Raw genomic sequence first — 27,472 nt, forward strand, 5'->3', positions numbered from 1 at the left:
AGGAGCAGCAGTTCAGTTCAGTTATGGCTTCGGGCATGGTGCTCAGTTCTCCCATGACTTGGAGGATAATAACATTTTATCTGTTGACTTTTGCAAGGAAATACTGATCTACGGGGTGTTTCTGAGTTTCATACAGCATTAACTTAGAACTTAGAAACCTCCCAAGCATCAGACTTGGAAAGAAAAGAATGCACAAAAATGGAGGGGAAGGGAGAGGTGCAGAGCTCCTAGCTGGTGGCCTGAGAGCCGCGTCCTGCCCCACACTGCCCGTGGGACTAGGGAGCTGTACCTCCCTCCCACTGCCCAGCCAAGGCAGGCCTGCTTTGAGCTGACTTGCTGCGGAGCTCGGCTTGACTGCTTTGGCTTTGGACAGAAATGAAGGCTTGGCTTAGGTTCAGGATGCTGCAGAGCATTAGGTTCAGGTCAGCTGTAAAGAAGATCTTCAGCACTTCCAGCAACTGCAAGGGGCTCTGTCCTTCTTTTCCTAAGGCTGGCATGCAGAAATTTTAGGAGACAGGGACTGTGTTTTAGCCTGGATCAGCTCAGACAGCGGCAGGAAAAACACAGACCATGTGCCTGAAGTGACACATGAAGCAAGCCCTCCCCAATGTCAGTCTCAGGCAAAGAAATCTCTGCAGCGTGTAGACAATGTGGTTCATTCTTGCCAGTGTGACGTCTCCATCATCTGGAGGAGATGCCTGCTGGTCTGCCCACTAGTAAGTGTTGCTCAGCACAGCTGTAACTGGGCATCGGGAGGGGGCATGGGAGATGACCGGAGAAATCATTTGCGATGACAGCTCTAATTGAATCTGACTCTAAACTAACCTGATATTTGTAGTTCAGCACCCTACCACACTGCCTGGTTTGCGTCATCAAAAATAAGTCCCCAGGAACTCCCACTACTTTGGTGCACAAATATTCAGGTGACTGAAGGATGACAACATGTGGCAGGATGTTCTGCCCTGAGAAGTTCCTGAGCTCTCTAGGGCTGAATCTGAACACAGCCAGTCTGTGAGATTTAGGGGAAGGGAGCCTGCTGTTACCAGGAAAGTAGACAGGGAAGTGAAAGTGGGGATTTGAGATGCTGGAGATGCAGACATGCTGAGTTATTTAACCTCCCTTCTCCAGAGCAAGGAAGCCCTACCAGGAAACTTGGGTCCAGAAGGCCAGTTCAGGCCACTGTAGATGGATGAAACCTGAGCTGAGGAGGTAGTGTCCAGGACAGGCTTGCATTTTGGGGTGCCATCTATAGGCCTGCTGTGCAGAGAGACAGGTAGAGCCAGAAGATTGTGGGAAATTATTTTTTTTTCCCTACTGAGCATTCATTAAATCCCATCTACACATACATTTTGATCATGTGGCCTTGCTTACGGCAGAGGTCTGGTCTGGGTCTAGAGAGAGCTAGCTCCTGTAATAACTCCGCCACTGACTCTCCATGTGGCCTAGGATGAGCTATGTCACTTCTCCATACCTCTATTTCCTGCAGTGCTCAATAGAAACGTTGTTTCTCAGCTGCATTTACAAATAGTGATAGGAAACACCATATACAGTGTTCACAGTTCCTAACTTTGATGGTGGCGAGCTTAGTTATAAACCAGAGGTTCAGAGACTGGAGGAGTCCCTCTCCTTTTACCATCATTAGCCTCTCTAGGTGCAAGATTTCTACATCTCTCTACCTGCCCCAGAAGGTCTGTAGGCTTAAACACGGGTCAGTGATAAAGGTGCAAGTGGCAGAATTTACAGCACCATTTGTTCTCCTAACAGGTTTTCAGAGTGTTTGGTTTTGCATGGGCATATAATATCTAAAAAGCAAACACCCTCCCCATGTGACTTTAACATAATATTTACAACCCCCTGGTCCTAGAATGCTACTTTCAGTTGACTATATCTTTACATGTCAGTTGTTCTTTCATTTGTTATTGTCGCAATGTTATGGAACAACTCTTCATATGCTTTAACAGTTATGAACCACTGTGTTACCCAACACCACCAGTAAAATAAGGTGATAATAAGTTTTATTTAATTGTGTGTGAAAGAAAAAAAAAGCATAGCAAAAGAATAGTACATCTGGCATACTTCTGTTAAGAAGTTACTGTTCAGAAGATACTGTGTCTTTAGAGATTATCAAAACAGGTCATATAAGCGTATCAGATTTTTATTTTTTCTATTGCTCCGACTTCATTTTCCCCTCAGAAAAAAAAAAAAAAGAAAACTAACCCTATAGCTAACCCTTGGGGGCATTCAAGTCTTGTTATTTATGTATTTTATGCATAATTGAGCAGTTCTGCAATTATATGATAGCAAAAGACATAAGCATTCTTGTTTCCTGCTCCAACCAACTTTTCATTTTTTCAGTCCGGAGTGGCTCACCTTCAAAACATCCAGCTTTTCATGGTTGGTCCTTGATGCTAGCACTCAAGAATGTATGGGAAAATGCTTGGGTCACTTCGCAAAGGCCTCTGTGGTTCTTTGGTAGTAGTCACTCTTGCCTGTTTTTCTAGGAATGGGAAGGTTTCATCCCTGCCCGATGACAGCAGATGCTACCACCATTGCTCACGCTACTGTATACAATCCCCCACAAAAAGACCCAGTACAGTGAGTGGGCTGACTCAGGGATCCAGGGGTTCTTTGCGAGGGAGACCACCAGAGTCCTCCTGCATCGCCTGATGAGATGAGACGTGAAATTTTCAAGGGGATTCTCTTGGTCGTTAACTCACAAAAAAGAATCATAAGAGAGCGAGCCCCTTGTCAGGAACACAGATTGTACAGCAATACTGGGTATTGCAGTACGGGTAATCTGCATAGCATGCAAACAAACTAAACAGTAATGACTTGCTGCTGATCTGAAGATTGACCATCAGTAATTCTACTACCACATACTGTCATATTCCGGAAAAAGAATTCAGACCACCCTATCTGAGGACTTTTTTGGCCTTGGAGATCCATCAATAGTTATTTTATAGTTGCTTCCAGGTTAGATGCACTATTTTTGAAATAAATGCCCTTTTTCTGGCTTAGCTCCATCTAGTTTGGAAAGTGGTTGTTAAGTTAAATCAACTAGGCATTTATGCTCCCAAATATGTGCATAGAGATTAGAATTTGTTCAAGAACACTTGTTATGATAGACATTCATGTTGTGTCTTAGTTCAGATGTACTTGCAACCAAAGCCCTGACTTTCATTTGTTTTCTAAAACAATTTGTACTTATATTTGTCCAGTTACTCTCTGTTATTGGTGTTACAATGTGTCAGTGTGTTTACATGACACAACTAACATCGTAGCATCAACTGCAAATGCAGTCTACAAATACCAGAGAATACGTTTTTGACTCTGCGCAGTGGGCAGTATTTTCTGGTCTATTATATTAGCTTAATTATCATATGTATTGCAATAAATTATCCTCAAAGGAACTTATGATGGCTTTAAATTTAACCATCCCCACAGAAAACACTGATGGTTTCTTTGACTGGTGTTCTTTTCAAAAGGTACCATCTAGGTGTGGACTGACTATTGTAGGGTGACCATTTCTGTACATCCGTTGAGAACCCTGCAGAAGAATTCAGTCTGTAGGGATCTACTTCTGTTGCTATGAGCTTCTTTTATAATAGTTATATATATCTATATATATATATATAAAATATAATCTATCTAAAATCATCCTCCGTAAAGCCATGTTTTATCAGGTTCCATAAGCTTTTATAACAGTCTAGCAATGCAGTGGTCTCTTGTTTAAAAAGCATTCCTGATTAGGGCAGTTCTTCTTCTTTTCCCTTATCCCTGAAGCATACACAAAATTCTTTATTATGTGAGTATGGTCAGTGGGCAGAGTTAAGTTTTCTTACGAGTTTAAAGTATCTGTGATGGGATCTTCAGTCAAGGTAAGATTTGAGATGGGGGATTTCTGCAACGTTTGGGAGCAGCCTTGTCTCTCTGTAAATATACTTTAATAATGAAAGACCTTCAGAGAAACCCTGCATAGCCAGGAAAGGCAGAGGGGAGAGGAAGGCTTCCTCTGGCCTGTCAGGTTGGCTGTGGTGTTTCAAACCATCGGTTCTGCTAGGGAAACATTTCCACCACTTTCAGCTCTCTTGCCCTTGCTTGTAAAATGGCAGCTGCTGACTCGCACGCATGTGAGTAAGCCAGCTTTGTGTAGTAACAACTCAGCAGTTTATGACCGTATCGCAGGGGGTGGCTTTTTTTAGCTACTCATATTAAACTGTGGAAGGTGCCAGCAAGTCATGTGGTCTTTAACAGCTTTGTCGCATTTGCTGAACAGTGGCTTGTACAGATGGAGCAGTGGGAATGCAGAAAACATAAAGGAAGCAATTAACCAAGTAAATCTTTGGAAACAGCATATGTCAAAAATTTCAGAGTAGAGGGTCCTTTTCCTTCCAGAAACCACTGTTTTAAATAAGAACAGTCCCTGGGCACATCTAGTGGAAGGCTGTAGGAGTTAAGTATCTTTGATGATGACCCATGCAAAAGGGGTGTGAGGAGAGGTTAAATCTCACAAGGCTGAAATGGTATTCAGGGAAGAAGGTCAGGGGTTGGACTGAGCCTGAGCTCCAGCCCTGCCCATTACAGGCCAAAGTAGATGAGATAAACTGTGTATAGCACAACTTGTATATATGCCTTTGATGACTTTCTCCCCCATGCTGAACTTTTAAATGTAAATTGGCAGTTTCCCACTCTTCGCAGACAGTGTAATGTTTCTAGTTGAATTCCATCAACCTGTCAGTGTTGTAATCAGTGACTCTGATGTGTTTTTCTGCAGCGCTTGCATCTTAGCGAAGATGTGGCTGGGGCAACTTTCATGGCAGCTGGCAGCTCTGCTCCTGAGTTGTTTACATCTGTCATAGGTAACTAACCTACTGCTTCTTGAAACCTCCTCTTTTCCCTCAGTGTTTTTCAGAGTTGAAATGGGATTGCTAAGCACCTATAATGTTTGTCATAATGCCTGACCCCTTTCCTCATGGACACTCATGGGATTAATTGTGGGAAATCCTCACTAGATGTAGAGGCTTTAAAAATGTACTGTTATTTCACAACAGAGCTACGCTGGAAGTAGTTCAATTTGACCAGTCAAACCAAGGTCAGAAATGCAGGCAGCTCACCTTAACTATCTATTAGCCTTCCCTTGCTGTAGCACTGCCAAACTGCAGAGCACTGATCTCTGCACGTGCAGCTTTCCTATTCACCTTCCTATGCTATCTGCTGCACCACCTCTACAGCTTAGCGCCTTCAGCCTCCTGGGTTGGTCCCCAGGCAAACTCTCAGTGTCCTGAGATGCACATTCTCTGCCATCACCTCTGCTCTAGTTAGTTGTCTAACACCGCTTCCTTCAGGGAAAGCCACAGCAGGAGGAAGAGAGAATTTGAGACCCTTATTCACAGCAACAGGTTGGTGAGATCATCGCACTACCATTGCAGCACTCTGCTTATGGGAAGTGTGATCAAGAGATTCAGCAGTACTTGGGTGTGTGTAGCTTGAGGAGACTCGCGTGTTCCTTTAACAGCCTTGAGCTATGAGGGGACTTCAGTCAAGAGAGCAGCTATAAAATGATTCTATATGTATGCTACCAGGCGTAAGGTGAAAGTGTTCTTGCAGTATTATACACCCTCATCTCCAGTGGTAGGTAATCATTAGAACAATGGATGGGAGGTTAAGGTGGCCTCTCCATCACTGAGGAGAAGTGATTGAACTCTTCTGAGCTTAGACGCTTTCTCTAGAAGATCCTTCTATTTCAGTCACATCTACCAGAGGCAGAGCACAAATTAATTCACACCAAGCTGCATACTCTGCAGAGAGAGATGATCAAAGCTTCAAAACCTAGGAAGCTAAAATGGAAGCCTATGGAGTTGGGCTTGTATTACAGTTAAGGGCAGCACACTAGCAAGGTGAAAATAAAATCAGACTCCTTCAGGCAGCTTAGAGAAGCCCTAACAGTCTTGCTGTGGTGTAATCCACCAGATACTGAATGTCACTTGAGGTATGCCTACTTCTGGGTAACACATTTCTCAGAAAAGGGAAAAGTGGAGAAAAAAAATCTAAACTGCACTGGCCAGAAAAATACTGCTGGAAACTTAAAAGCAAGTGGTGAATTTAAACAGACTGACAACTAGCAGGAGATGGAGTGTTATTTTTAGGCTGACTTCCTAAGGAAAAAAAGATTGTGTAGTACCACAGTGCATGTGTCTGTCAGTTCATCTCCCTCACCGTTAACCTCCTTGGCCAATTTTAACCAAATATGACAGAAGAGCTCTGAAAGGAGCTTGTAACATAGCCCCATAACCTATTCTGACCAGCATCATTTTCAGCTTGCAAATAATAAGTGGCCAGACAGTTCTGATTCTGTTCCAGCTCATGCTCCTACTTCCCTTATTGTTGTAGTCAGTAGAGGTGGGGATATGGGGAAGAACAGAGCACTGGTAAGGGAGTGTCTTACAGGAGATAGTTTCTTGCAGATTTGTGTCCTGTAAGATGCTCTCATGGAGCTTACTGTCTTTTATAATGTGTATTGCCATAACATTGGTTTGCAAGACCAGGAGGTTGGTGACTTAGAAATGTCTAAGGTATTTGATTTTCATTAGACAATACATCTGAATTCCCACATCAAGTTCTACCACCTTTATTCACCCTAGTACCTTTCTCTGCAAGTTGCCCTATTAAATATGAGTAAAAGTAACAGAACTGGTGCATGCCTTTTTATTAATTAATGGGGCAATTTTAGAGGAAAAACTCTGTACTTTCCAATTTACACAGCTTGCCTTGAACTTGTTTTTCAGGTGTTTTTATCACAAAAGGAGATGTAGGTGTTGGAACCATCGTGGGCTCTGCTGTATTTAACATTCTCTGTATTATTGGTGTGTGTGGGCTTTTTGCAGGACAGGTAAGAGACATTTAATAATTCCTAACAGTTATTGCATGCCTTGGCTCTACTGTGAAATCAGTTGCCAGGTTTGCAACCTTACCACAAAGTTCTCTGGTTTTGTTCTTTTTAATAGAGTCCTGTACTGTTCCTCTTGCATTTTTTGAAATGAAAGGCAGAATAGCAAATGTCAGCTTGGACGTTTTAAGCTGCCCAAGATATGTGGGTGGTCAAAGGAATAAAGGACGGTTATTTAACAGATCCTCTTGCTAGCTATTGAAAGATGTGTTGTGATGTTTGTATCTGGTTCTTTCAGACCAAAGGAGCCAGAAAATGTGTGTGCCCCTGGCTGGTAAAAATGCAGTTCAATGAACTGTGAAAGATGCCTCCAAAGGAATCATGACACTTCTGGAGCATCATAAAAGATGCTGCCTTTTGTGTGAGATGTTGTTGGCAACTGACTTGACTTGGGAAATTATACAAGAAAGATTCAGTCTTTGCTTGTAGTTTAACTCTTATTTATGTCCTCAGATTCACAGGATGGTTTACATGGGGAGAGACACCTGGAGGTCTCTGATCCAGAGCCCCTGACTACCCCCACCAGCCCCAACTCAAATCAGGGCTAATTTCAGAGTTGGATCTGGTTGTTCAGGGCCTTGTCCAGTCAGATTTTGAATAATACCAAGGATGCCAGAAATCTTACCTTACTAGCATTAAGGCTATCCACCCCTAGTATAATTTCTGTTTTCCAGTATGTCAAACTAAATATGACAACGAGTTATTCATGTGAAATTAAAGTAATTAAGTTGTGAGATCTGAGCTGCTGTCTGATTTGCAGACATGATTGACTCTGTATAATTAAATATCTAAATCTGCAGTCACCTTAACACTTGCCAACATGCCCAGTATTTTTATGATCTTGTAAAATGTTCTTTGAAATCTTACTGTACAGACTTTTTTTTGCAAAGAGGCTAGGCAGGATAACAGAATCAATAAAGAGCAAGAGGATAACTAGCTCTGGAAGAAAAGCCTAAAAGAAGGGGCCTCTATGACTTGGTCAAGAAAACAAGCAGAGAGCTTGGGCTTTCCTAGGAAATTTTGTAATCCGGTTTTATTTGCCTTAACCGTGAAGGTTTTTCAGGATGAAGATAAACATTTTCATTATGGGGAGGCGTGGGGAAGAATCCACAGAGGTACTTTTCAGCCACCTAGGCTCCCTGATTTGCATGGGAACATGCAGCTGAAAGCTACACACACTTGCTCAATACGTTAGTCGTTCTACTGTAACTCTTACTGCGAAAGCCTAATTGATTCAGGCTAGTTTTTAATTACCAAAGCTTTCCCAGCGCTTGAAGCTGTGTTCCCCAGAGGTGTTCTCCTGTAATCAGTAGGACTGTCTCCTCAGGTTGCTTTTTTCAATCAAATGAAGAAGATTAACTGTTTAGCACGATGACAGAGGAGCTAATTCTTCCAATTTTTGTTCTTCACAATATTAACTGCAAGTCCGAAACATGCTAAAAAAACTAGCTAGAAATGACAGCTTTTAGTGGAAAAGGCTTGATGGAGTTTGGGGGTTGACAGAGAATGTCAGTCATCTTCGTCGGCGGGTGGGAGGTGTTTCTTTCTGGAGGGCACAACACAGCCAAAATGTTCTCGTAAATGCCTTCGGCCTTCCAGGCATGGTATCTTTCAGAAGTTCAGAAAAGGATTGGCTGTCCTAATCATCCTAAGCACGGTCTGTGAGTCCTTTTTCAAGCAGAGAATTGAGATTTGGACTGGTTTGTCCTGATTTTGTTTTTCCCTGGCTCCAGTAGTGATGGTTGTGTGATTTCATCAGGTCATTTTGCTTGTTTGGTGCAGTTTAACCTGGAATGGATTCGTGAGAATTGGAATTATTTAAATCACTGTTTGGAATCATGATTTAAGTGAGCAGATAGGAAACCTCAGTTTAAATAATTCTGATACTCTAAACAAAACTCTGTTTTATTTTGTGATCTTCAGTTTGTCCACTCCCAGCGCTTCATCAAAAAGTCATTTGCTTTTATTGGTGTGATTCAGTGCATCTTTTGTTATTACTGAGAGGAATTTTTTTATCAGTAATTTCTCTATACATGCTCTAACATAATTAATGGACCTGGATGCCAGATTTGAGTTGCCTTGTAACGGCCAGGTGAGTCTGGAAACAGGTTGTTGGTCTCAGCTGCTTGCTGTGCTCCAGCTTGGGCAGGGCAGGGTTTTCTCTTCAGAGCTCAGATCTGAGAAGTTAGCAGGCAGAGTCCTCTGTTTTTCAGGTGAGACCAGTGCGTCAATGGGCAGGGATTTAACAGCCAGACTTTGCTGTCTTCTGAGCCTGCCCTGAGGCTCACAAAGTCACAGTTTTCTGGGACTCCCATCATCCTGGAAAGCTGTGTTAAAGCATCTCTGCTTGAGGCTGGAATGCTTTCAGGTTTGTCAGGTGAAGTGAGATAAGTGGAGAATTAATCCCATGCTATGGCAGTTCCAATCCGATGGTGCTTAGGTACCCTTCATATTCCTCAAAACTTGTCATTGGATGCTCTGCAGTCGGGTGGTGGTTGCTCAGAATTGCCAGGGCGGACAAGAAGGGCTGATGCTCTCCCCTGTGTCTGGTTTACAGGTGGGATCCCAATGGCAGCGAGGGACAGTTTCAAGATGATCGCAGTGCTGATTTCTGCACAGGGAACTGCAGAGGGTAGGATGCAGTCCTACTGCTGCTTTCCTGTATCGTCCACCAGCAGTGGCTGGAATGTGCCAGTGGGAGCGTTTGTGTGCTGATCAGGGCAATTTGCAACTGCAGTTGTGGAAGGGTGTTGGGACCCTGCTAGGAGTCAGTACCTGACAGCACTCTGTTGGTTTGCTGGGTTGCTAGGAGATGCTGAAAGCCCAGGAGGTGCACAGGGAGCTGCGCATGCCACAGATCTCAGTAAGCCACAACACTGTGGCAGTGCTGCTTTGTCCCCACTCATGGTGTGTGGCTTGGAGCTGGGAGAAATATCTCTGTGCTGGATCCGGATTATAGGGTGACTGATGGGTGGCAGAGTGCTTGGGAGTGTGCAATGCCCATGGTCTGGAATACCCAGAGCTAAAACTTGTAGGGGACATCTTTAGCGTTTCTGTAAACACTCTTTATTTTTGCAGAAGTATTCAGTATCATAGGAAAGCCTATTTTTTTGACCAGTAAAAAAATGAATTCAAAAATATCTCTATCCAGGATATGTTTTATTTTTACATTAGTCCATAGTCTGCATGTGCTATGTTGTACGTGTTATTCTTTGGCTTAAGAAAATACTGGGTTTGGCTACATGCATCTTGTTGTAAAAAAAAAAAAAAAAAAAAAAAAAGAAATGTGCAGCCCCAAAAAGTTGGTATGCATTGGTTGGTATGCAAAAAGTTGGTATGCAACTCTGATTATTTTTCTAAGCCTTTAATGGCTAGTAAGTGCACACTTCTCAGTAAATCAGAATAGACATCCCACTGCTGGAACTGGAGAGGAAAGTGTGATGCCCACACCTCTGTATGACACTACGCACCTAAAAACTGCATTAAAAGAGCATTATTAAGGTTGAAAGTCAAACACTGAAAAGTTATAAAATAGCAGCATTAAGGTTCCTTGCACAACCTTAATTTTACTCAAAGAGCAGCTCCCTCTGGCTCTGGATGCTGCTGCCATTGCTCTTGCTGCTCCAGCTCAGCATTGCTCAAGAGTTTCCTTGCTCGGCTGAGCATGGTGGCAGTGGCTGCTCATAGCCCAGCTCTCCCAGTGAGCTTTCAGCTGCTTTAGTAGTGTGAACCCTTTTCTTCTCTGAGGTCCCAACATACGCTTTACTTTCTACAAGGGCACGCACTAAACACCTCAGTCATCATGAACCCAGGTTTCATCTCTAGAACCATTCTTGGCTGAATTAGGAAGTGACTTAAGTACCTCATCATGTCACATTTAGTGCTTGGTTTCACTAGTATAATCATGTTCCTGCTAAGCAACCAGCCACTCCAGGTTTCTTTCTGTGCGATCTGTCTCTCTACTCCTCCTCTATCCATTTCTTGAGGCTCGAGAGAAGAACTTTCTCCAGGTTCCCCCCCAGATCATTGATCCACCCTTTACCTGTTTCTCAAGTGCCTGTCTTTCCCCCCAGCCCCACAGAGGTCTAGGTCTCTTCTCCTCTCCCCACTCCTCTTCCCTGTGGCTCTTTGGTCTGATTCTTTCTTCCCAGCTAACCTCATTCATCCTGAGGAGGCACCTTGGAAAGCACAGGAGCCTGCTTGAGAGCCAAGGCAATCACGTTTTCTGTTGGTTTAATCTCCTCCACCAGCTGGAGACTTGGTGTACCTCGCAGGCAGTTCATGCTGGAGCCTGCGACACATCTTGCACAGCCCTTACTCTGCCTGCAAGCGGCATGTGGCCAGAGGACCACACGGCCCCTGCTTTGTAATTGCAGCAGAAAAAGAGCTTCCCCAAGAGGCTCCTAAAGCCTAGTGAAGAGCTTTCCTTACAGGATGAATCTCTGAAGTCCTTAAAGGGCCTGTAGCAAGGCTCCCTCATCCAGCACAGCAAGTCTAAAAGGGATGGACACCCTCTGCCCTGTGCCCACATGCTGTCCTTGCTCCAGGCCCCCTGCAGGTCTCAGGCTACGTCTCAGTCCAACACGTGTATGTTGCTTTTGATGTCTGCCTTCCAGGTAGGAGGCTTCCTGCTCCATGCTCAGAGCCTGCTGGAGATAGGTGGTAGGGGCTGTGGAGATCATGGCCACCTGGGCTACAGGCACCTGCTCAGGCTTCACTTGTCCAACACCGAGCCTTGTGTCTTGTGCACTGCCCATGTGGGAAGAAGCTGCTGGGAGCCAATGCAGTGCAAAGGGAAAAAAGGAGGAGCAGGGAGAAGTGCTTCATGCTTAGCAGCTGGTCTAAAATAGCTTGGGAGCAGGCTGCCAGAGGCCCTCAGGCAAGGCAGTAATTAGAAAAGCTTCCACTTCATTTCTTTATTTATGTATTTAATTTTGAAATTTTAAAGAATTTGTCAGCTTGGTAGCTAGAGCCCCAGTCCTGCAAGTAATTGCAGCCAAATTCATTTCTGCACAGTGATCTGCTTGCAGGATGGGTGTCTGAAAACCACACAACTTGTTTATACCGTCTGCTGTTACGCCTTGTTTTAGGGTTTCCAAATAACTGTGGTAGTGTTGTAAGTCTCCTGAAGAGCTGCTGTCATGCTAAAAAACAATTGATGTAGATGAAAATCAGCTTTGATGTACTGCTGTGCTCCTTTTTTCTTTGTGGCCCAGACAGAATGGACAGAGTTGAGATGGAAATTGGATTGGTTTGAATAATGTCAACAGACTGGGGAGATTAACCATGTGGCTGTCTTGCGCCAGCCCAGAGCTGAAATTTTGTGTTGCAAACTCTAGGGAAGGATTAATAAATGCAAGCAAAATTGCTTTAAGCAACCATGAAGACATTTCTGTTAGTGTTAAGTATTACAAACCCTCTTGTCTCCCTTGCTTGTCTTTAAGCAATACAGAAAATGTGAAAAAGTTTAAAATGTAGTACAAGAGTACAAGTCAGAGACACCTCTACCCATCACACCCTCAGAATTGGCTGGCTTCTTACTGATTTTGAAACTGAGGCGCTTCTAAATTGTAAATATTCGTGCCATGGTTTGCTACTAAAAAATAGGAAAGTGTGATTCAGTAGCCTGAAAGTGGGTTGATTTTCTCTTCCAATTAGTGTTGATGACACTTTGCAGGTCACCAGTGAGGATTCTGGACTGCAGGGATTTTTCTGTCTATTCTTACTGATAAGAGCAATGAAATCTCCCAAGGTCTTTATCCTTGGCACACAAGGACTAGTTTTCAAAAAGTGACAATTGATTCAAGCTGCCTCCATTTTTGGATGGCCAAATCAAAACTACATGCAAAGGCTGGATTTTCTAAACTAGCATGCACACTCTGAAAATCAGACTTTTACAGTATCTTAAACTGGGCCTCTGGAAGCTGAGAAACTAAACCTCTGATTCGTTTTGAAATCCCCAACCAAATCATACTTAGAGAGAAAGATAAAGTTTACCCATGTGGATGGCTGAGTGCAGCCTACCTGACTGTGACTGGGAGCCTTAGAAGCTTTTCTTTCTTTCTTCTTGAATCCTGTGGTAATATTCTGATTCTGTCTTACATGCACATACACGCATACACAGAGGAAGATTTGAGTAATTTAATCTAGTCAGTAGGTGCAATTTTTAAGCTGTAGATGGTTTTAGTGTATGGAAATACTTTAAGATAAAATACTTTGAATACTTTAATACTGTCCTTGCTTCCCCAAATGCTAATGTGCTGCAGAACAGACATCTCTATAGCTGTTTCTTCTGTTGTCAGTATACCTGGGATGCTAATCTTTCAATTGTACAGCTAAGTCACATATCCTAAACACCATCTGTTTGACTGTCGTGTCTGTTTTATTTGCTTTCCATTGGCAAAGAGAAGGTACAAGAAAGTGAGAGAATGCTGCAAGAGTTGCAATGCTATAAAATGCAGCCCTTCAAATAGAAGTTCATCAGTGCTTTGTGGTAGTGAGTGCTGCATAGCAGGGCAGAGATTCAGGCATGGAGGCTGCAGCCTGTGTTGTGACAGTTTGCATTAGGATTTTTCCATGACTGCAAATCAACAGTACAGCCCTGGAGAGGCATGGGGAGGTTGACCTTAGCCCAGGGTCCCATCCAAGCCTCAGTCTCTCTGTCCTCTTTTCTCTCACTCTCATATTTATGTTTCACAAATTCTTCCATCTCCTTCCACTGCCTTCTCGTCATCCTTGGTGGCAAGGATGTGGGATTCTTGGAAGCAGGCAATGCTTGCTTAATTCAGTTCACATTCAAGCCAGTCCAAGCAGAGTTTGTTCAGTTTTAAAAATTCCTCCATCTACATTCTTCTTGCTTTTTGCAGCTCTGCTGCTCTATCCAGTCCTTCTCTGTCCTCATCCAACACTGTACTGCAGCCTCTTGCACAGAAGAGGATGAGGGATTAGGAGAGGTTAGTGAAAAGTGCATAAGTGAAAGCAATACAGCCGCATGAGTTGCAAGCATTAAGCAGTCATTTTTAATCTGCATAACTTGGATTTGTTAATTACCATCTAAATAGCTGTGTTTGGCAATTGAGTTCTAGTTTCCCTGTTTCACCCTTCCCTAGGTTGGGACTGGCTGTTCTGGTTGCGGTGTACCTCGATGCTGGGTTGTGCCAGAGACTTCTTGTGCTGGAAACAGTCTTTTTAGGGGCCTTTCTGGTTAATTCTTCAGTCAAGGAGTCTATCTGGTGGTCATATGTCATTCCTCATGTATACTCCTATACTGGAGTAAAAAAAAAAAGGACTACTTTGGCAATCTTCTCTGCTTTCTTCTGCTTCAGTGGTATTTTACCTGAGAAAGTAGAATTCAGAAGTTTCTTCCTCTGTCCAAGTCATGGTAAGCCATTGTGTAAACTAAGAATGCCTCTCAAGATCATGAGCTGATATGCACTCAGCTTTATTTCAGGGTGTGTAAATATATCTAAGATACCAATGTTACAAATAGTGAAGAGCTGAGTAGAGAAAACTATGAACAGAGGTTTAATAACCAGGTAGAACCCTTTTTATTGAAGAGGCTGGGACTTTCGTAATCTATTTTTAAGCTATTTGTGTCATACGGTTCACTTGCATGCATCTTAATCTTTTAAGCTTTAATTTCTCAGACAACGAGTAATTCAGACTGGGGTCATTACTGACCTTTGGTTTTAAGATCGTATTCATGAGCTTTTTTTTCTTCTGGATTGCAGAGGAGTTTTGGGCAGTGGGAATTGGAATGTTTTTTGTTACTCTTCTTTGTTCAGTGACCAAAAACGGAAAACATGTTAGCTAGTGAAGCAGTAGTTTAAGGAGAACTTAGTGCCAACTGTTGGGTCTGTATGCTGCTCTTGTAGCCCCGTACACTAAGAAATTTTGTTCTGCCAGTGGTTTTTAGTGGCTGTAGGCCTGCTCTTTCACTGATGTCTGTTGCAGACTTGAAAGCAAAGAAGGGACCTGATAACAAATCAAACAAGATCCACATTCCTAACAGAAACATAACAGGAACACACAGCTGTGGGAATGGCCATGTGTGAACGAAACCCCAAGCATCAGAAGAGCAGAGGGAAGAAGCTGGTAGAGTCACTCCCTGTCCTGCAGAAAGTCAGGCCATCAATAAGCAGACTGCAGGCAGAACAAAAAGGAATTGCTGGGGTTTCAGAAGAGGGAGGCATCAGTTTCTGTAGAGGTGCTGCCAAAGGGTCCTCACAGTTCAGAGGCTGCAGCCTTTCTGAACACCCTGGTAAAGCCCCTGCACACCCCAGAACAAAGAGGGTGTGCCCAGCAGCTGGGCCATCAGCAGAAGTAAGCTGCTGCACAGCTCCTGGGCATGCTGCTGAACAGACTCCTCTGCCTCTCACGTCCTTACTTGTATGTTACCCGTACTGCTCCCTGAAGGGGCAATCAGGGAGAATGCTCACCCACTGTAAATGCAGCAAACTGCTCCTTTTCCCTGGGGTTTTCCTGCTGGGATGTTTGGCACTGGCAGATAGCAGACCAACTCTGAGTGATAAAGCTGATTAGATTCCTTTCCAGCTCCCCCTTTAACAAAAACAGTGTTGGCTTGGGAATCAGGGACTTGTGGATTTAAAGCAAATTTGTAGCCATTGTCCAAGCTGATACTTCATTTGCTACCCAGAAAACACTGAAAAAGGTCCTTTGTCCTGTGGGTCATGCCTTGTCTTTCATGATGCTGCATGCACATCAGTCTGTGCATGGTGAATGAGCTCTGTCGGAGGTATCTGTCACACCATGAGCCTTTTGGTCTCCTTTTGGAGATGTCCGATAACTCTAAAAGCCTTTTGTTGTTCCAAAAGTCACTTTATTTCCCAGAACTATGCCAGCAGTGTGCATGAGCTCAGTATTGCTGCAGTGGGTGCCAGTTCAGCAAAGTGTCTTAAAGCAGGGCGGCTTGCATCATTTCTCTGGAGAGAGGCAAGTAAGCCTAGGCTTTGTGGTGTCAGGGGCCTGGTTCCTGCGTCTAAGTTGAACCAGAAACTGCATGGTGAGGCCAGTGAGATTGGACCTGATGATGGTTTTTATTTTCTTGTAAGGTCCTTGTGTTGCAACAACACCTAGCAGCCGCAGTCATGGATTAAGACTCCTCTGTAGTGTGCATTTTGCAAATACAGAGCCAGAACATAGCTCTTGAGCCTGGAAACTGGTGACCAGAGTGTGCAGTGTGAGCTGACAGCAAGGGTTCAGGCGGGCAGACAGGAAATCACCCTCATCACAGAATTACACTCAGTCATAGGACAGAAGTAGAGGATGCAATCAGAAGAGTTGAAAATAGATTCCCTTCAGTACCAAAACAAATCAGTTCCTAATGGCCACTAAACACCATTGCCTGATGAGGTCAAGTTTTCTCTGTCAAAATTCACACACAAATCAATACTGCAGACTTACCATTGATGCAGTTGTTTTACAGTCATTTCTACTGCAAAAGCAGGGGAAATCACAAAGTCTCTTTGTATGTCTAACAAGGGCTTGCCGGTGTGAAGAGCCTGGGCAGCGTCACCCTGAGTGCACCTTCCTGTACCACGTCGAGATCTGTCTTTGAGCCCTGCTGCTAATCCTCCACAGGATCTGTCTGCGGTCGGAGGCGTCTGTGAATGCAAGTCCTTGGGATCTGGTTGCCTTGGCTCTGCGGGAATCTGGCTGAAAAGACATGCTGGTTTGAACATCTCATGGATGATTTTGAGTACCAGCAGAGCAGGGAAATATTTTTGGCTTTGTCCTGAGGTTTGGATAGTGTCCACTGTTTCCATTCTGAGAATGTCACAGAGACAAATTGCTGCCACAGTAATGAAAATACTAAGAGCTGCTTAAAAAAGTAAATATTCTTGGGGAAATAATGAGAATAGATTTAGTTGGTCTGCAGTGTACGAACTGGGATCTGGAGTGATGGTTGAACTCTGCAGAGAATAGCTAACCAGCAGTAAAATTAGGGGCCTGGTAAATAGAAGAAGCTTTTGTTCCAGTGAGCCCGGTAGATCAGAGCAGCTCAGCAATTACTGTCTTAGAGATATGTATTTTTAAGGCCTGGATTTTTTGGGGCCTGGCAATTGCTCATATTTTGTTTTGCTTAATTTCTGTGGGGAGGGGTAGGGTTGTTTACTATCAGTCAAAGCCCTGCGCAAGACCAAATGCTGCATCACAGGACGTGGGTGTCCTTGCCAGGAGGTAGAGGTTATGATCAAGGGACTCAGCTGGATGCTCAGCGTGTCCTGGGTGTTGGGATAGCTGTGATCTCTGTGTGTCAGCAGCAGGGAGACATCATGGTGGAGTATAGAAAGGAACATCTCTGCCTGCTGCCCAGGATTTGGTCCAGGACATGCTCATGTGCCGCGTGTCCCCGCACAGGGGCTGTCAGCTGCCTCCTGGTGTTCCCAGGAGGCTGTACAGGCGGCAGTGGCTGGCTGTGTGCAAAGCCGTCTAAAGTTTCAGCCTCAGCTGTTGCAGGACAGCAGAGTGGTTTGATGCTACAAAGGGACGTGGGTGGGGTCAGGGATTTCTGCTGCGCTGTCATGAGACGGGCCCTCGTGCATTTGCCTAGTGGTTTGGCAGTCAGTTTCACCTTCCTTCACCTGCAAAATGGGGCTGTCCAGCACAGCAAGCTATGCCTTTCTTTACTGTGGTTTCTCATGCCTCTGTGGCTCTCTGACCCCAGCGCCTTGCAAAATACCCAGAGTTGTTTGGACCCTGCTCTCACTGATGTGTCCGTTCTCCCCAGGGACCTTAAAGTGGGAATAGGTGGCACTGACTCACAGGTTTGGGTCTGTTTGGTTCTGGCAGATGGTTGCCTGGGGGTGGCCAGGGGAAGCTTACACCCTGTGATCTCTGCTGTGTTTGTTTTGCAGCTAATGATTAACTTGGACTGGCATACGCTTTGTTAGGTTAAAAACTGGCTGGATGGCCGGGCCCAAAGAGTAGTGGTGAATGAAGCCAAATCCAGTTGGAGGCCGGTTACTAGTGGAGTCCCCCAGGGCTCAGTGCTGGGGCCAGTCCTCTTTAATATCTTTGTCAATGACCTGGATGAGGGGATCGAGTGCACCCTCAGTAAGTTTGCAGATGACACCAAGTTAGGTGCGTGTGTTGATCTGCTCGAGGGAAGGAAGGCTCTGCAGGAGGATCTGGATAGGCTGGAACGATGGGCTGAGGCCAACTGTATGAAGTTCAACAGGGCCAAGTGCCAGGTCCTGCATCTGGGGCGTAACAACCCCAAGCAGCGCTACAGGCTGGGAGACGAGTGGTTGGAAAGCTTCCTGGCCGAGAAGGACCTGGGAGTACTGGTTGATAGTCAGCTGAATATGAGCCAGCAGTGTGCTCGGGTGGCCAAGAAGGCCAACAGCATCCTGGCCTGTATAAGAAGCAGTGCGGCCAGCAGGTCTAGGGAGGTGATTGTCCCCCTGTACTCGGCTCTGGTGAGGCCGCACCTCGAGTACTGTGTTCAGTTTTGGGCCCCTCGCTACAAGAAGGACACGGAGGTGCTCGAGAGAGTCCAGAGAAGGGCAAAGAAGCTGGTGAGGGGTCTGGAGAACAAGGCTTACGAGGAGCAGCTGAGGGAGCTGGGGTTGTTTAGCCTGGAGAAGAGGAGGCTCAGGGGAGACCTCATCGCTCTCTACAGGTACCTTAAAGGAGGCTGTAGAGGGGTGGGGGTTGGTCTGTTCTCCCACATGCCTGGTGACAGGACGAGGGGGAATGGGCTAAAGTTGCGCCAGGGGAGGTTTAGGTTGGATGTTAGGAAGAACTTCTTTACTGAAAGGGTTGTTAGGCATTGGAATGGACTGCCCAGGGAGGTGGTTGAGTCGCCATCCCTGGAGATCTTTAAAAGACATTTAGATGTAGCCCTTAGTGATATGGTTTAGTGGAGGTCTTGTTAGTGTTAGGACAGAGGTTGGACTAGATGATCTTGGAGGTCTCTTCCAACCTAGACGATTCTGTGATTCTGTGATTCTGTGATTATAAGCTTCTGATTGACTTATTGCTCATTGCAGGTGGGATGTAATAACTCCCCAAATGAGGCAGGTTTTGTGAAAATTAACTCGCAGGTCCTGATGGTCAGGCAGTTCCTCTCTTGTATGTTCTACTGGAAGACGGCAGTAATTATCTTATGAAGTTCTTTCCTGCCTTATATCTTCATTACAATTGCTGTAGGACTGATACATTTAAGAGCAAGAGAGAGAGAAAGCATGTGCAGAGTATTAAACACACAGTTGCTACTTCCCATCTTATTTTTGGCCATGACCTTTCAAAGAGCACACAGTCTGCCACCTTTGAATCACAGATGTAACCTTTAGTGCTCCCTTTGCTGATTTTCCTGGTGGCTGAATGCTGCCAGGTGCCTTCAGGCTGCCTTTGGGCAGGGGGTACCTGCTGCCACCCTCGGCTGCATCCTGGAGCAGGGCTGCCTCCAGAGCTGAACGGAGCCAGCAGAGATGTCGCTGTCCCATCTGGCAGGATTTGTCCTGTCCTGTAACAGGAGAGGTTGTGAGACTAGTTCATGGGACATTTTACTAGGCAGATGAGAGAGATGCTGTTGAGATGAAATTCCCTCAGAGAAGGTTCAAAATGTGGAAAAGTATCCCCAAAAGGCCATTTGCAAAGGCCTTGTGGAGGGAGCACTTGTGGCCAGAAGTCACAAGGCAGACTGCAGATGAAGACTGCTGCTGGGAAGATGCAACTGAGGTGATAGGAAAAACATACTCCGGGGAGGTCCAGGAGCCACTGAGGTGGGAGGACACATGGGCAGCCCCTGAGGCCCCTGCTGCACCTGCACTGCTTCCTCTCTCTGGACTGTAGACTGGGTCAAAGTGCTAGCAGCAGCTGGGCAACCCTCGGAACCATAGCACCGCCTGGCCATGGGATTTTTAGCCCATGCCTCCTGGTTCCGGCACAACTCTGTGTTTTGCTGCGGGAATGATGCTGGTGAAGTTGAGGCCTCCGGTATTGTTTTGGCAACCTAATGAACTGCTTGCCCAGGCAACCATAGCAAGTGGATGCTGGTAAGCTGCTTTACACTAGGGCAAAAAAAAAAGAGCTAATCAGAGAGAAAATCTATCAAAACAGAAATGCATGCCTAAAGGTGGGTGACAGTGAGAAATTAATGTGGTTCAACAACTCCATAAGTGTGTGTCCGTGATGTTTGTGGATCCCCTGTTACTGCAGGATCTCAACCTTGTACAGTCCCATGTGCGTTTGTTCTCCAGTGCTGCTGCTGGGTACAAAATGTTCCTTTATGCCCCCTTGTACAAAGAAGGGATAGTGCTTACTTAATTCATCCAAGCTTAAGCTATAGGGCTGGGAGCAGAATAAGGAATCACTCCTACATTGCTTCATCCCAAGTGAATACCTCCCCCTCCAGACTGACACTGCTCTTCAGTATAACAGATGGGGGGGAGCTATCTCCCAGGAAATGCACAGAGGTTCTCCAGTGGCTTCTCATTGAAAGTCATAAATGAATGTATAGCCTATTTTAATATAAAGATGAATATAAATAAGGCAGTGCCAATATCTCATTTTAATATGTGATGCTTCATTGATGTCATGACCAGTGAGGGTGAACAGGCGGATGGCAGGATCCTTGTAATTACTTGAGCTGAGAAAGAAGTTCCTGAAATAATACATTTGCAAAGTTAAAAGGCAGAGCCTATGCTTTGTCAAGGGAAGTTTAGCCTTGGGAGATGAAGCTTCCCCCAGGGCTGTCCCAGAAGGCAAGACCTGTGACAGATTCACCAAAGACAGTCAGTGATATTCAGCTTCTCAGAAGTCAGAATTCCCCAGGCCACTGTCAGGATAGGCAGAAATAAGTATTTTTTTTTTTGGTGTTTTTGTTTTTGTTGTTTTTCCCTACAGATTGACAGGTGCCAGGGCAGCATGAAATCTGAGGGGTCTTTTTAACTTCTCCAGTTTGAGGTGCCATCTTATGAGGGCATAGTGCTTCAGCATAGTGCTTCGGTCACAGGACAGGAGGGGGTGCCCCAAGGTCTGGACTGTCCTGAGCAGTCTGCTGTGGTCGTCAGCAGAGCTGTCCCTGGAAGCATGAGCAGGCCCAGAGGTCGCTAGCCCACTGTGGTCTTGGACCAATTTCCAAATGCTCAGAGACCTTACTGCCATCACCCAACACATCCAGGAGCAGCTCTTCAGCTGCAGATATACCCACACAGGGGCACATGAGCCATAATGAGCGAGACCAGGCACAAGCTCTGGCATACGGTGCTCTGCTTGTGCTGGAGGAGGCTCATTGGTGTATCTGGTGAGGGAGGCTGGGCGCTGTCTGCATGGGGTGTACGTACCTGGGAGGATGGAAGAGCTCTGTCTCTAAGAGAGACATCATCTCCGTGGCAGATGGTGGCCTTGTCTAGTTGGTGCCAATCTCCGTGATGACGTATGGGCTTTGAGGAACTGCCCCAGAGGTTTGTTCCTGTCTGGAAAAGCTCCAAGATTTTAAATGCTACTGTTTGTAGGAACTGTAAGAATCTCTTTACTTCTGTCTCATTCACGTACATATCTCCATAACCGCTATGCCTTTTGAGATTTGAATGAACCTAATGAGCGTTAATCTGTATTTAACCGAATAAAACGCAGCGAAACCTACTACTGTGGCGTAATGACCACATGGACACCAGGGTAAGTTTAGGGATCAATAACTTGAACAACTTTATTGAGGACAGGCTCCCTTCTTGTACCATTAGCTCTACAAGCGGTGCTTTCCCACTAGCTATTCATTGGCTAACAACTTTGCCCAGCAACAGCAAACATTTAGCAACTTCCATGTCTGAACGGTTGGAGAACAAGCAGTTTGAGACAGCAAGGCGTCTCGTGGATCACCCATATTTTGTTCCTTCTAACTTGTTTACATTCCTCATGGTTTCATTGTCATGAGTCCAATGTTATCACCAACCATGGAGCTTGTCAACCCCCATGGCGATACTCCCAAATACTACATTTTACCTGAGCATGGTGAAATAGATTTTCTTGTTATATCTACCCAGAACTGACACAAATGACATATGATGGCTCATAACTAGAATTTTGTAAATGTAGCACAGTCTAGTCATTAACATAAATGTCTGGCATACAAGGATCTGTCTGAAGACAGATTAGGCAGGTTTTGCTGTGTCTAGTCAAGTCATTTCCCTCTCTCACAACTACCTGGTGGAGAAATTGTTGGTTGTTTCATGGAGGATATTTTAATTTTCTGCTTGGCATGGCTGAGCAGCTGTGATTTCAGGATGATGTGCTGGATTTGCATAAGGCCATTCAGACCCAAAAATGATGTTTATTACTAGTTCATCTGCCATTTATATTCATGTAGAGAAAGTAAAATTAAACCTCAACTAATATCACTATTGTTACCAATGCAATTAATGACACTGAAGCCCATTAATAGATGAGGATTTCACAGTGGATTGCAGCTAATTCTCTTCCTGAAATGACCCACTGGAATGATAATGTATACATCCAACAGCCTATACATATGATGTCTGTACATATTTGCAGTCTATACTGTGCTCATCTCCTCGGAGCATTGCACAGCAGGTGACATCGAAAACATGCCCAGGTACCTCCCCTTGCTGCAGGTCAGCTTGCAGTGTCTGTACCCAGGTGGAGCTCTCTCTAGAGCATGCTGCAATGCTGAATTGCAGCCTTGAGTTCTCTGTCTTTTCACTCCCTTATCTGTCCTGCAGGAAACGGCAAGGTAGCAGTGCCCGTGTTTGGCATCACATGCTTCCTCTCAGGCCTGTCATAGATAATGGGGAGGGCAGGCACATAGGCTTTGAAAGAGCCAACTGGATGGCCTCTGTTGCCAGGTCTTTCCTGGATGGGAAATGCAGTGAGAGGAGCCTCTGTTCTGTTAAGGGGAGGGAAGTAATTTGGAAGAGCAGAGGAGAACGGTCAGTTTCATAGAGGGTGACTGGGGAAGTCCTGAGCTGGGGTATATTGCCACTGAGGCTCTGGGCACTCTGCACTAACTTAGGTGCCAAGCACAGCAGCTGTCAGTGTTCTGACTTCAGTGATTTTTCTCCCTGGTTGGTTATCTCTGCGTGTGCACTAAATGGAGGAAATTATGTGTGCTGCATGGGGCTGCTGGTTCAGGAATTAAGAATTGCAGAAGTCAAACTGGAACCGATCAAATTATGATTTTTCTGCTCTCCAGCCCTTCAGAAAGGGAAATAAACATTTGAGTAGTAAATGTCATACATGAGAGTGTGCAGGATGAGAGTTTAGCAATGAGAAACCCAGTTTCTAATACAGGATGTGTTTTACCCTTCGGAGCGGTACTGCAGCATGCAGGTGAGTGAGTGCACGCCATAGGTCCTTCTCTGTGCCTGGATCACAGGCGGTTGCCCTCATTGTAGCCTGAACAGAAGAGCTCTTCCTTTCTGCTCTGGAGATGCCACATTTAGTCCCCAGTGTCGTAGTTAAGTGAAGGCTACTTGGCTCTTGTCTGGGATTTGAATTTCAGGTGCTTCCTTTGAATGGAGGAAATGTGCAACGTGACAGTCAGTGCTTTTCTACAGCTGGCTGTTGGTGCTCAGCTCCCAGAAGACCAGCTCTCCTCTGGCTTACAGTATTTCGGATTTAAAACTCTAAATCTCATCATGTTTTTACCCAAGCTGATTGCTTCCCTGATTTCCTTTCTGTCTTAGTCATGATCTGCTAAACTGTGAGTTAAGAGGGTTCCAGTGCATTAAGATTTACATACAGTCCTTGGCTGCAGCAAGAATATATAGCACGACTCGTACGTTCAAGGTCTTGACAGTTATAATGAAACTACGAGATCCCTGTCAGCAGGCTGAAAGTGCTGCCATTTCTCTCAATGCTAACTAATTAGCTCCTTTTACCCTGGGTGTGTGGATACCCTATGCACACAGCTTCCCTATATCAGATTGTTCTTCCCTGTGATCAAATGGTTCAAAGGCTTCAGTTAAATGGCTCACCCTAAGGAGACCTGAGATTTAATTGCCCATATTTACTGCATCAGGGAGAGCTTCTAGGATGTCTGTGAAATGTGAGCAGTTTGTACAAGTGCCTTCACTCAAATCTGAATGATAGCTGCATTTAAGGGCCTGGGTGTTAATGCGTTCACTCAGGTGTCTGAGGAAAAATCCCTGGGAGAAAAATACAGACTGCCTTCAAGACTATTGTAGAATGTCAAAGAACAGGAGAGATTCTAGCTTACCTAATGGTAACTGCAACATCTTGCTTTTAGTGGTATGCTCTGCTGCATGGTGACACCCCTTATACCCAAGGGAGTATTTAATTAGATAAATAGATACGGTTACCAGCAAACCTGCTCATTCGGGATTTACTGTCCCATATTCATTTGTTTCAGAAATGTTAAAACTTCTATTATGCACAGATTAAGTTTGTAGCTATCAAAGCTCCACCAGCATCTGTGCTCAGAAAGGCACACAGGACCTTAAATAGGATCGTAAAGCTGACTGGAATAATATCAAATCATTTCATAAACTCTCTTACAAAAATTACTCAATCAAAAGGAAGGAGTCCAACTGTCCATAATGTTTTATTAAGGGTCTCTGAACAGAATTATGCACCAAACTCCAGGTTTCTACATTTGGAAATTTCCATGATAAATCATTGCCATTCATCTATCCTTACATGAATAGATATTCATTGTCAGCTGGTATAAAAGTAACCTGACTCAAGGACTTTAAAGGCCTGTTTTTTGTTGTTGTTGTCTTTTTTTTTTTATTGGTTGGTTGGTTTGGTTTGTGATTTTTGTGAGTAAGAGTTTCTTACTGTCAATGTTTCCATAAAGAAACTTTACTCTTCACATAAATTACACTTACTTTAAGTGTTAAGAGGTCACAGAGATTTTAAAGTATGATGGTAGGTATCTTAAGTATTTATTTTGCTAGCAATCAGGAAAGTTCCACTACTGTAAGAGTTGATAAGCAGAGAAATCTGGGAAACTACTTTTTGCAAGCACTCTGAAGTAGCATCTTTCTATAGATAGAAATGAGAATGAACTTGTTGTTTGTTTGGCTGATTTCATGCATGAACAAGACTGGAGAATGCTGTCAGAAAACTCATTTTTACATTTAGAGATCAAACCAGAACAGTGTAATTTAGCCACCTCCCATCTGCCTCTTTGTGGTTTACACCTGGGAAGAATGTGACTGATGTTGTTTGAAATGCACTCTGGAAATTAAAAATAAAGATTTGAGGATAATTTTGTACTGAGAGTGGGGGACTTCCCAGCACTGCCAAAACTGTAATCAGAGTTTTGGCATACTGAAGATGTTACCACCACATGACTGCTTTTCATTGGCCCTTTCAAATGCCAGTAACGAAGTTAAAGGCTAACTGACTCACTGGTGTTATGTCTTCTAATATCTGAATTCCAGTCTCGTTCAGCTTACAATGAGAGTTCTTCCTCATTTCTTTGGTTCTTTGAGTTCTTCCTCATTTCTTTGATTCTGAAAGGTGTCAAATGAAATGAACTGCACAGCAATCCTGTTTTATCCTCTGTTGCCTATAAATCACTTGGATTTTGTTCTTAAGGTGCTGATTTGCTGGACGATTGAGTATTTGTCCCAAATACTGTGCAAACGTGCAGAACTGCAGTGATGCCCGTGACCAGCAGGCAAAGCCATGGCTCTGCAGAGGCTCAGGCTAGCGCTGTGCTGGGGGTCTGGCTGCTCCATACTGTCAGATAGCCATTCTGCAGTGCCAATTCTGTTCCTTCCCCTGAATGAGTTGGCGTGGGTTCAATTATTATTTTTCACAAGGACGAGCCCAGTGTAAAACCCAGAAGCCTGCAGTTTCCTGGAAACCCAGCATAGGAGGCTCCAGCAGCTGGACTCTCGGCGTGTGGGGTAGGGGTTTGGTGGGGAGTGCGCGTGCTGCTGGGCAGTGCCTGGGAGCTGCCCTGTGTACCGCACCGTCACATACCTGGAGCTCTTGCTCAGCATTTCAGAATGGTTTCCTCTCAAGGAAGGCAGGAATCCCAGGCTGGGGAAAATTAATAGAAACATGGTGGTGGGAGTGGAAAGAGTGGACATCCTGTCCTGTAGGCCTGGCTGGGCTATTCATCTCTTTGACCATTCTCAGGTGGGATGCTCGCTGCTGGACGTTGGCACTGACACAGTGACACTGACACAGTGCTGACTTTCTTTGCCCTGCTGGTAGAGCTGAGCCCCTTCTGCTGCCTGAGCAGCAGCAGCAGCATGTGCAGCCTCCTCTGCGGCACAGTGCGCCAGCCCTGGTGGCAGCTCAGCCTGCAGGGACTGCTACTGCTGGCTCAGCAGTGGGAGCTGCACTGGTGCAGGGCAGGGCTTTCAGAGGAGAAGGGTGTCTGTAGCCTCCCGGGCTCATGAATATCTTTTCCGTCATCCATAAATATATGGGATTTGATTCCCCTTTCCATTGGTTTGACACCACTTCTTTGATTTTGTGTGTCTGTGACCTTGCACTTTCTGCTCTTCAGGTTTGGCCATCCTACCCTAGCATCTATTCCTCAAGCAGCCTCAGAAAGCCAGTTCGTCTCATACCTGCGATCTCCTCACCGTGTCCCAGCATGCATGGGGACAGCTCGCACCAAATGACAGGCTTGACCTTGGCACTCGCTGTTGACGTGGCAGTTGTGCTGGTAAGAGCCTGGCTGACATCCTTTCTTTGCCTGTTTTCCCAGGTTGTTGCACTGTCGTCATGGAGTCTCCTGAGAGATTCAATCTACTATACACTGTCTGTTGTTGCACTCATTGTGGTAAGTTTTTGAAGGCAATTGTACATGTCATTCTTCTATGGGAGCCCACATGTCTACTGCTGCTTGTAAAGGGAACCCACTAAGAAACCATAGTCTTGTAGCTGAGATCGTAGCTCCAGGAGCCATGTGGTTTTCTTCTTATGGAAAAATGTACTTGTGGTCTCTCTCATTCTGTAGAAAAGCATGGACCAAGCGTAAGAGATGGAGAAATGTCCATAGAGGCTGCAGCAACAGCTGGGGGAAGCGTGTCCCAGTCCTAGTACAGTGGTGGGCCGCAGAGCTGAAAACGCATGCTGCAGTCCCACTGAAGAAGATGTGTTGCTCTGTCCTCTGCAGGCAGTGACCCTCACAACTTCCTTCTGGCTCTGCTGCAAGACATATCTAACTGACCTGTAAGGAGGCAGCGTTTGTGCCCAGAGGACAGAGATCCTCAACAACTACAAAACATTAATATGTAACTGGGGACAAGGTCTTGTACAGTGCATGCTAACAGCAAATCCTGTAATGAAGGCTACAGTTCCAGTAACTCATAGTGCTACTCTGATTTCAGCTTCCGCCAAGTTCAGTAAATACCCTGCAACTCTGAAAGCTGGGCTATACAATGAAAAATGCATGTACAAGACAGTGCCATGAGTTTAGCATTACCTTTGCAATAAATACCAAAGTAGGAAGTGCAAAAATCGACTTTCTTGTTAACAGTTACTACTTTTCTTTGTTGTTTATTTGTTTGGGCATATAGTCTAGGGCCATACATTCCCTAAGAAAGAAAGTGA

General features: G+C 44.9%; 1 protein-coding gene across 13 annotated transcripts in view; it reads left to right on the top strand.

Annotated features, from left to right (window-relative positions):
* RIN2 (Ras and Rab interactor 2) overlaps positions 1–27,472 on the top strand; it is a 344,774-nt gene that overhangs the window by 181,436 nt on the left and 135,866 nt on the right. For 11 of the 13 annotated variants that reach the window (XR_013948440.1, XM_080584982.1, XM_080584979.1 and 8 more), the window contains 3 exons: positions 4,775–4,859; positions 6,786–6,889; positions 26,625–26,699. Coding sequence is in view for 12 of the 13 variants with exons in the window: in XM_080584982.1 (XP_080441108.1) it covers positions 4,775–4,859; positions 6,786–6,889; positions 26,625–26,699 (264 nt within the window). In the remaining variant the exon portion in view is untranslated. The remainder of the gene's footprint in view (positions 1–4,774; positions 4,860–6,785; positions 6,890–26,624; positions 26,700–27,472) is intronic. The other 2 variants (XM_080584980.1, XM_080584961.1) reach the window with 1 other exon arrangement.

The sequence above is a fragment of the Anser brachyrhynchus genome (assembly GCF_964034855.1).
Source record: "Anser brachyrhynchus genome assembly, chromosome: 3".
Lineage (NCBI taxonomy): Eukaryota > Metazoa > Chordata > Aves > Anseriformes > Anatidae > Anser > Anser brachyrhynchus.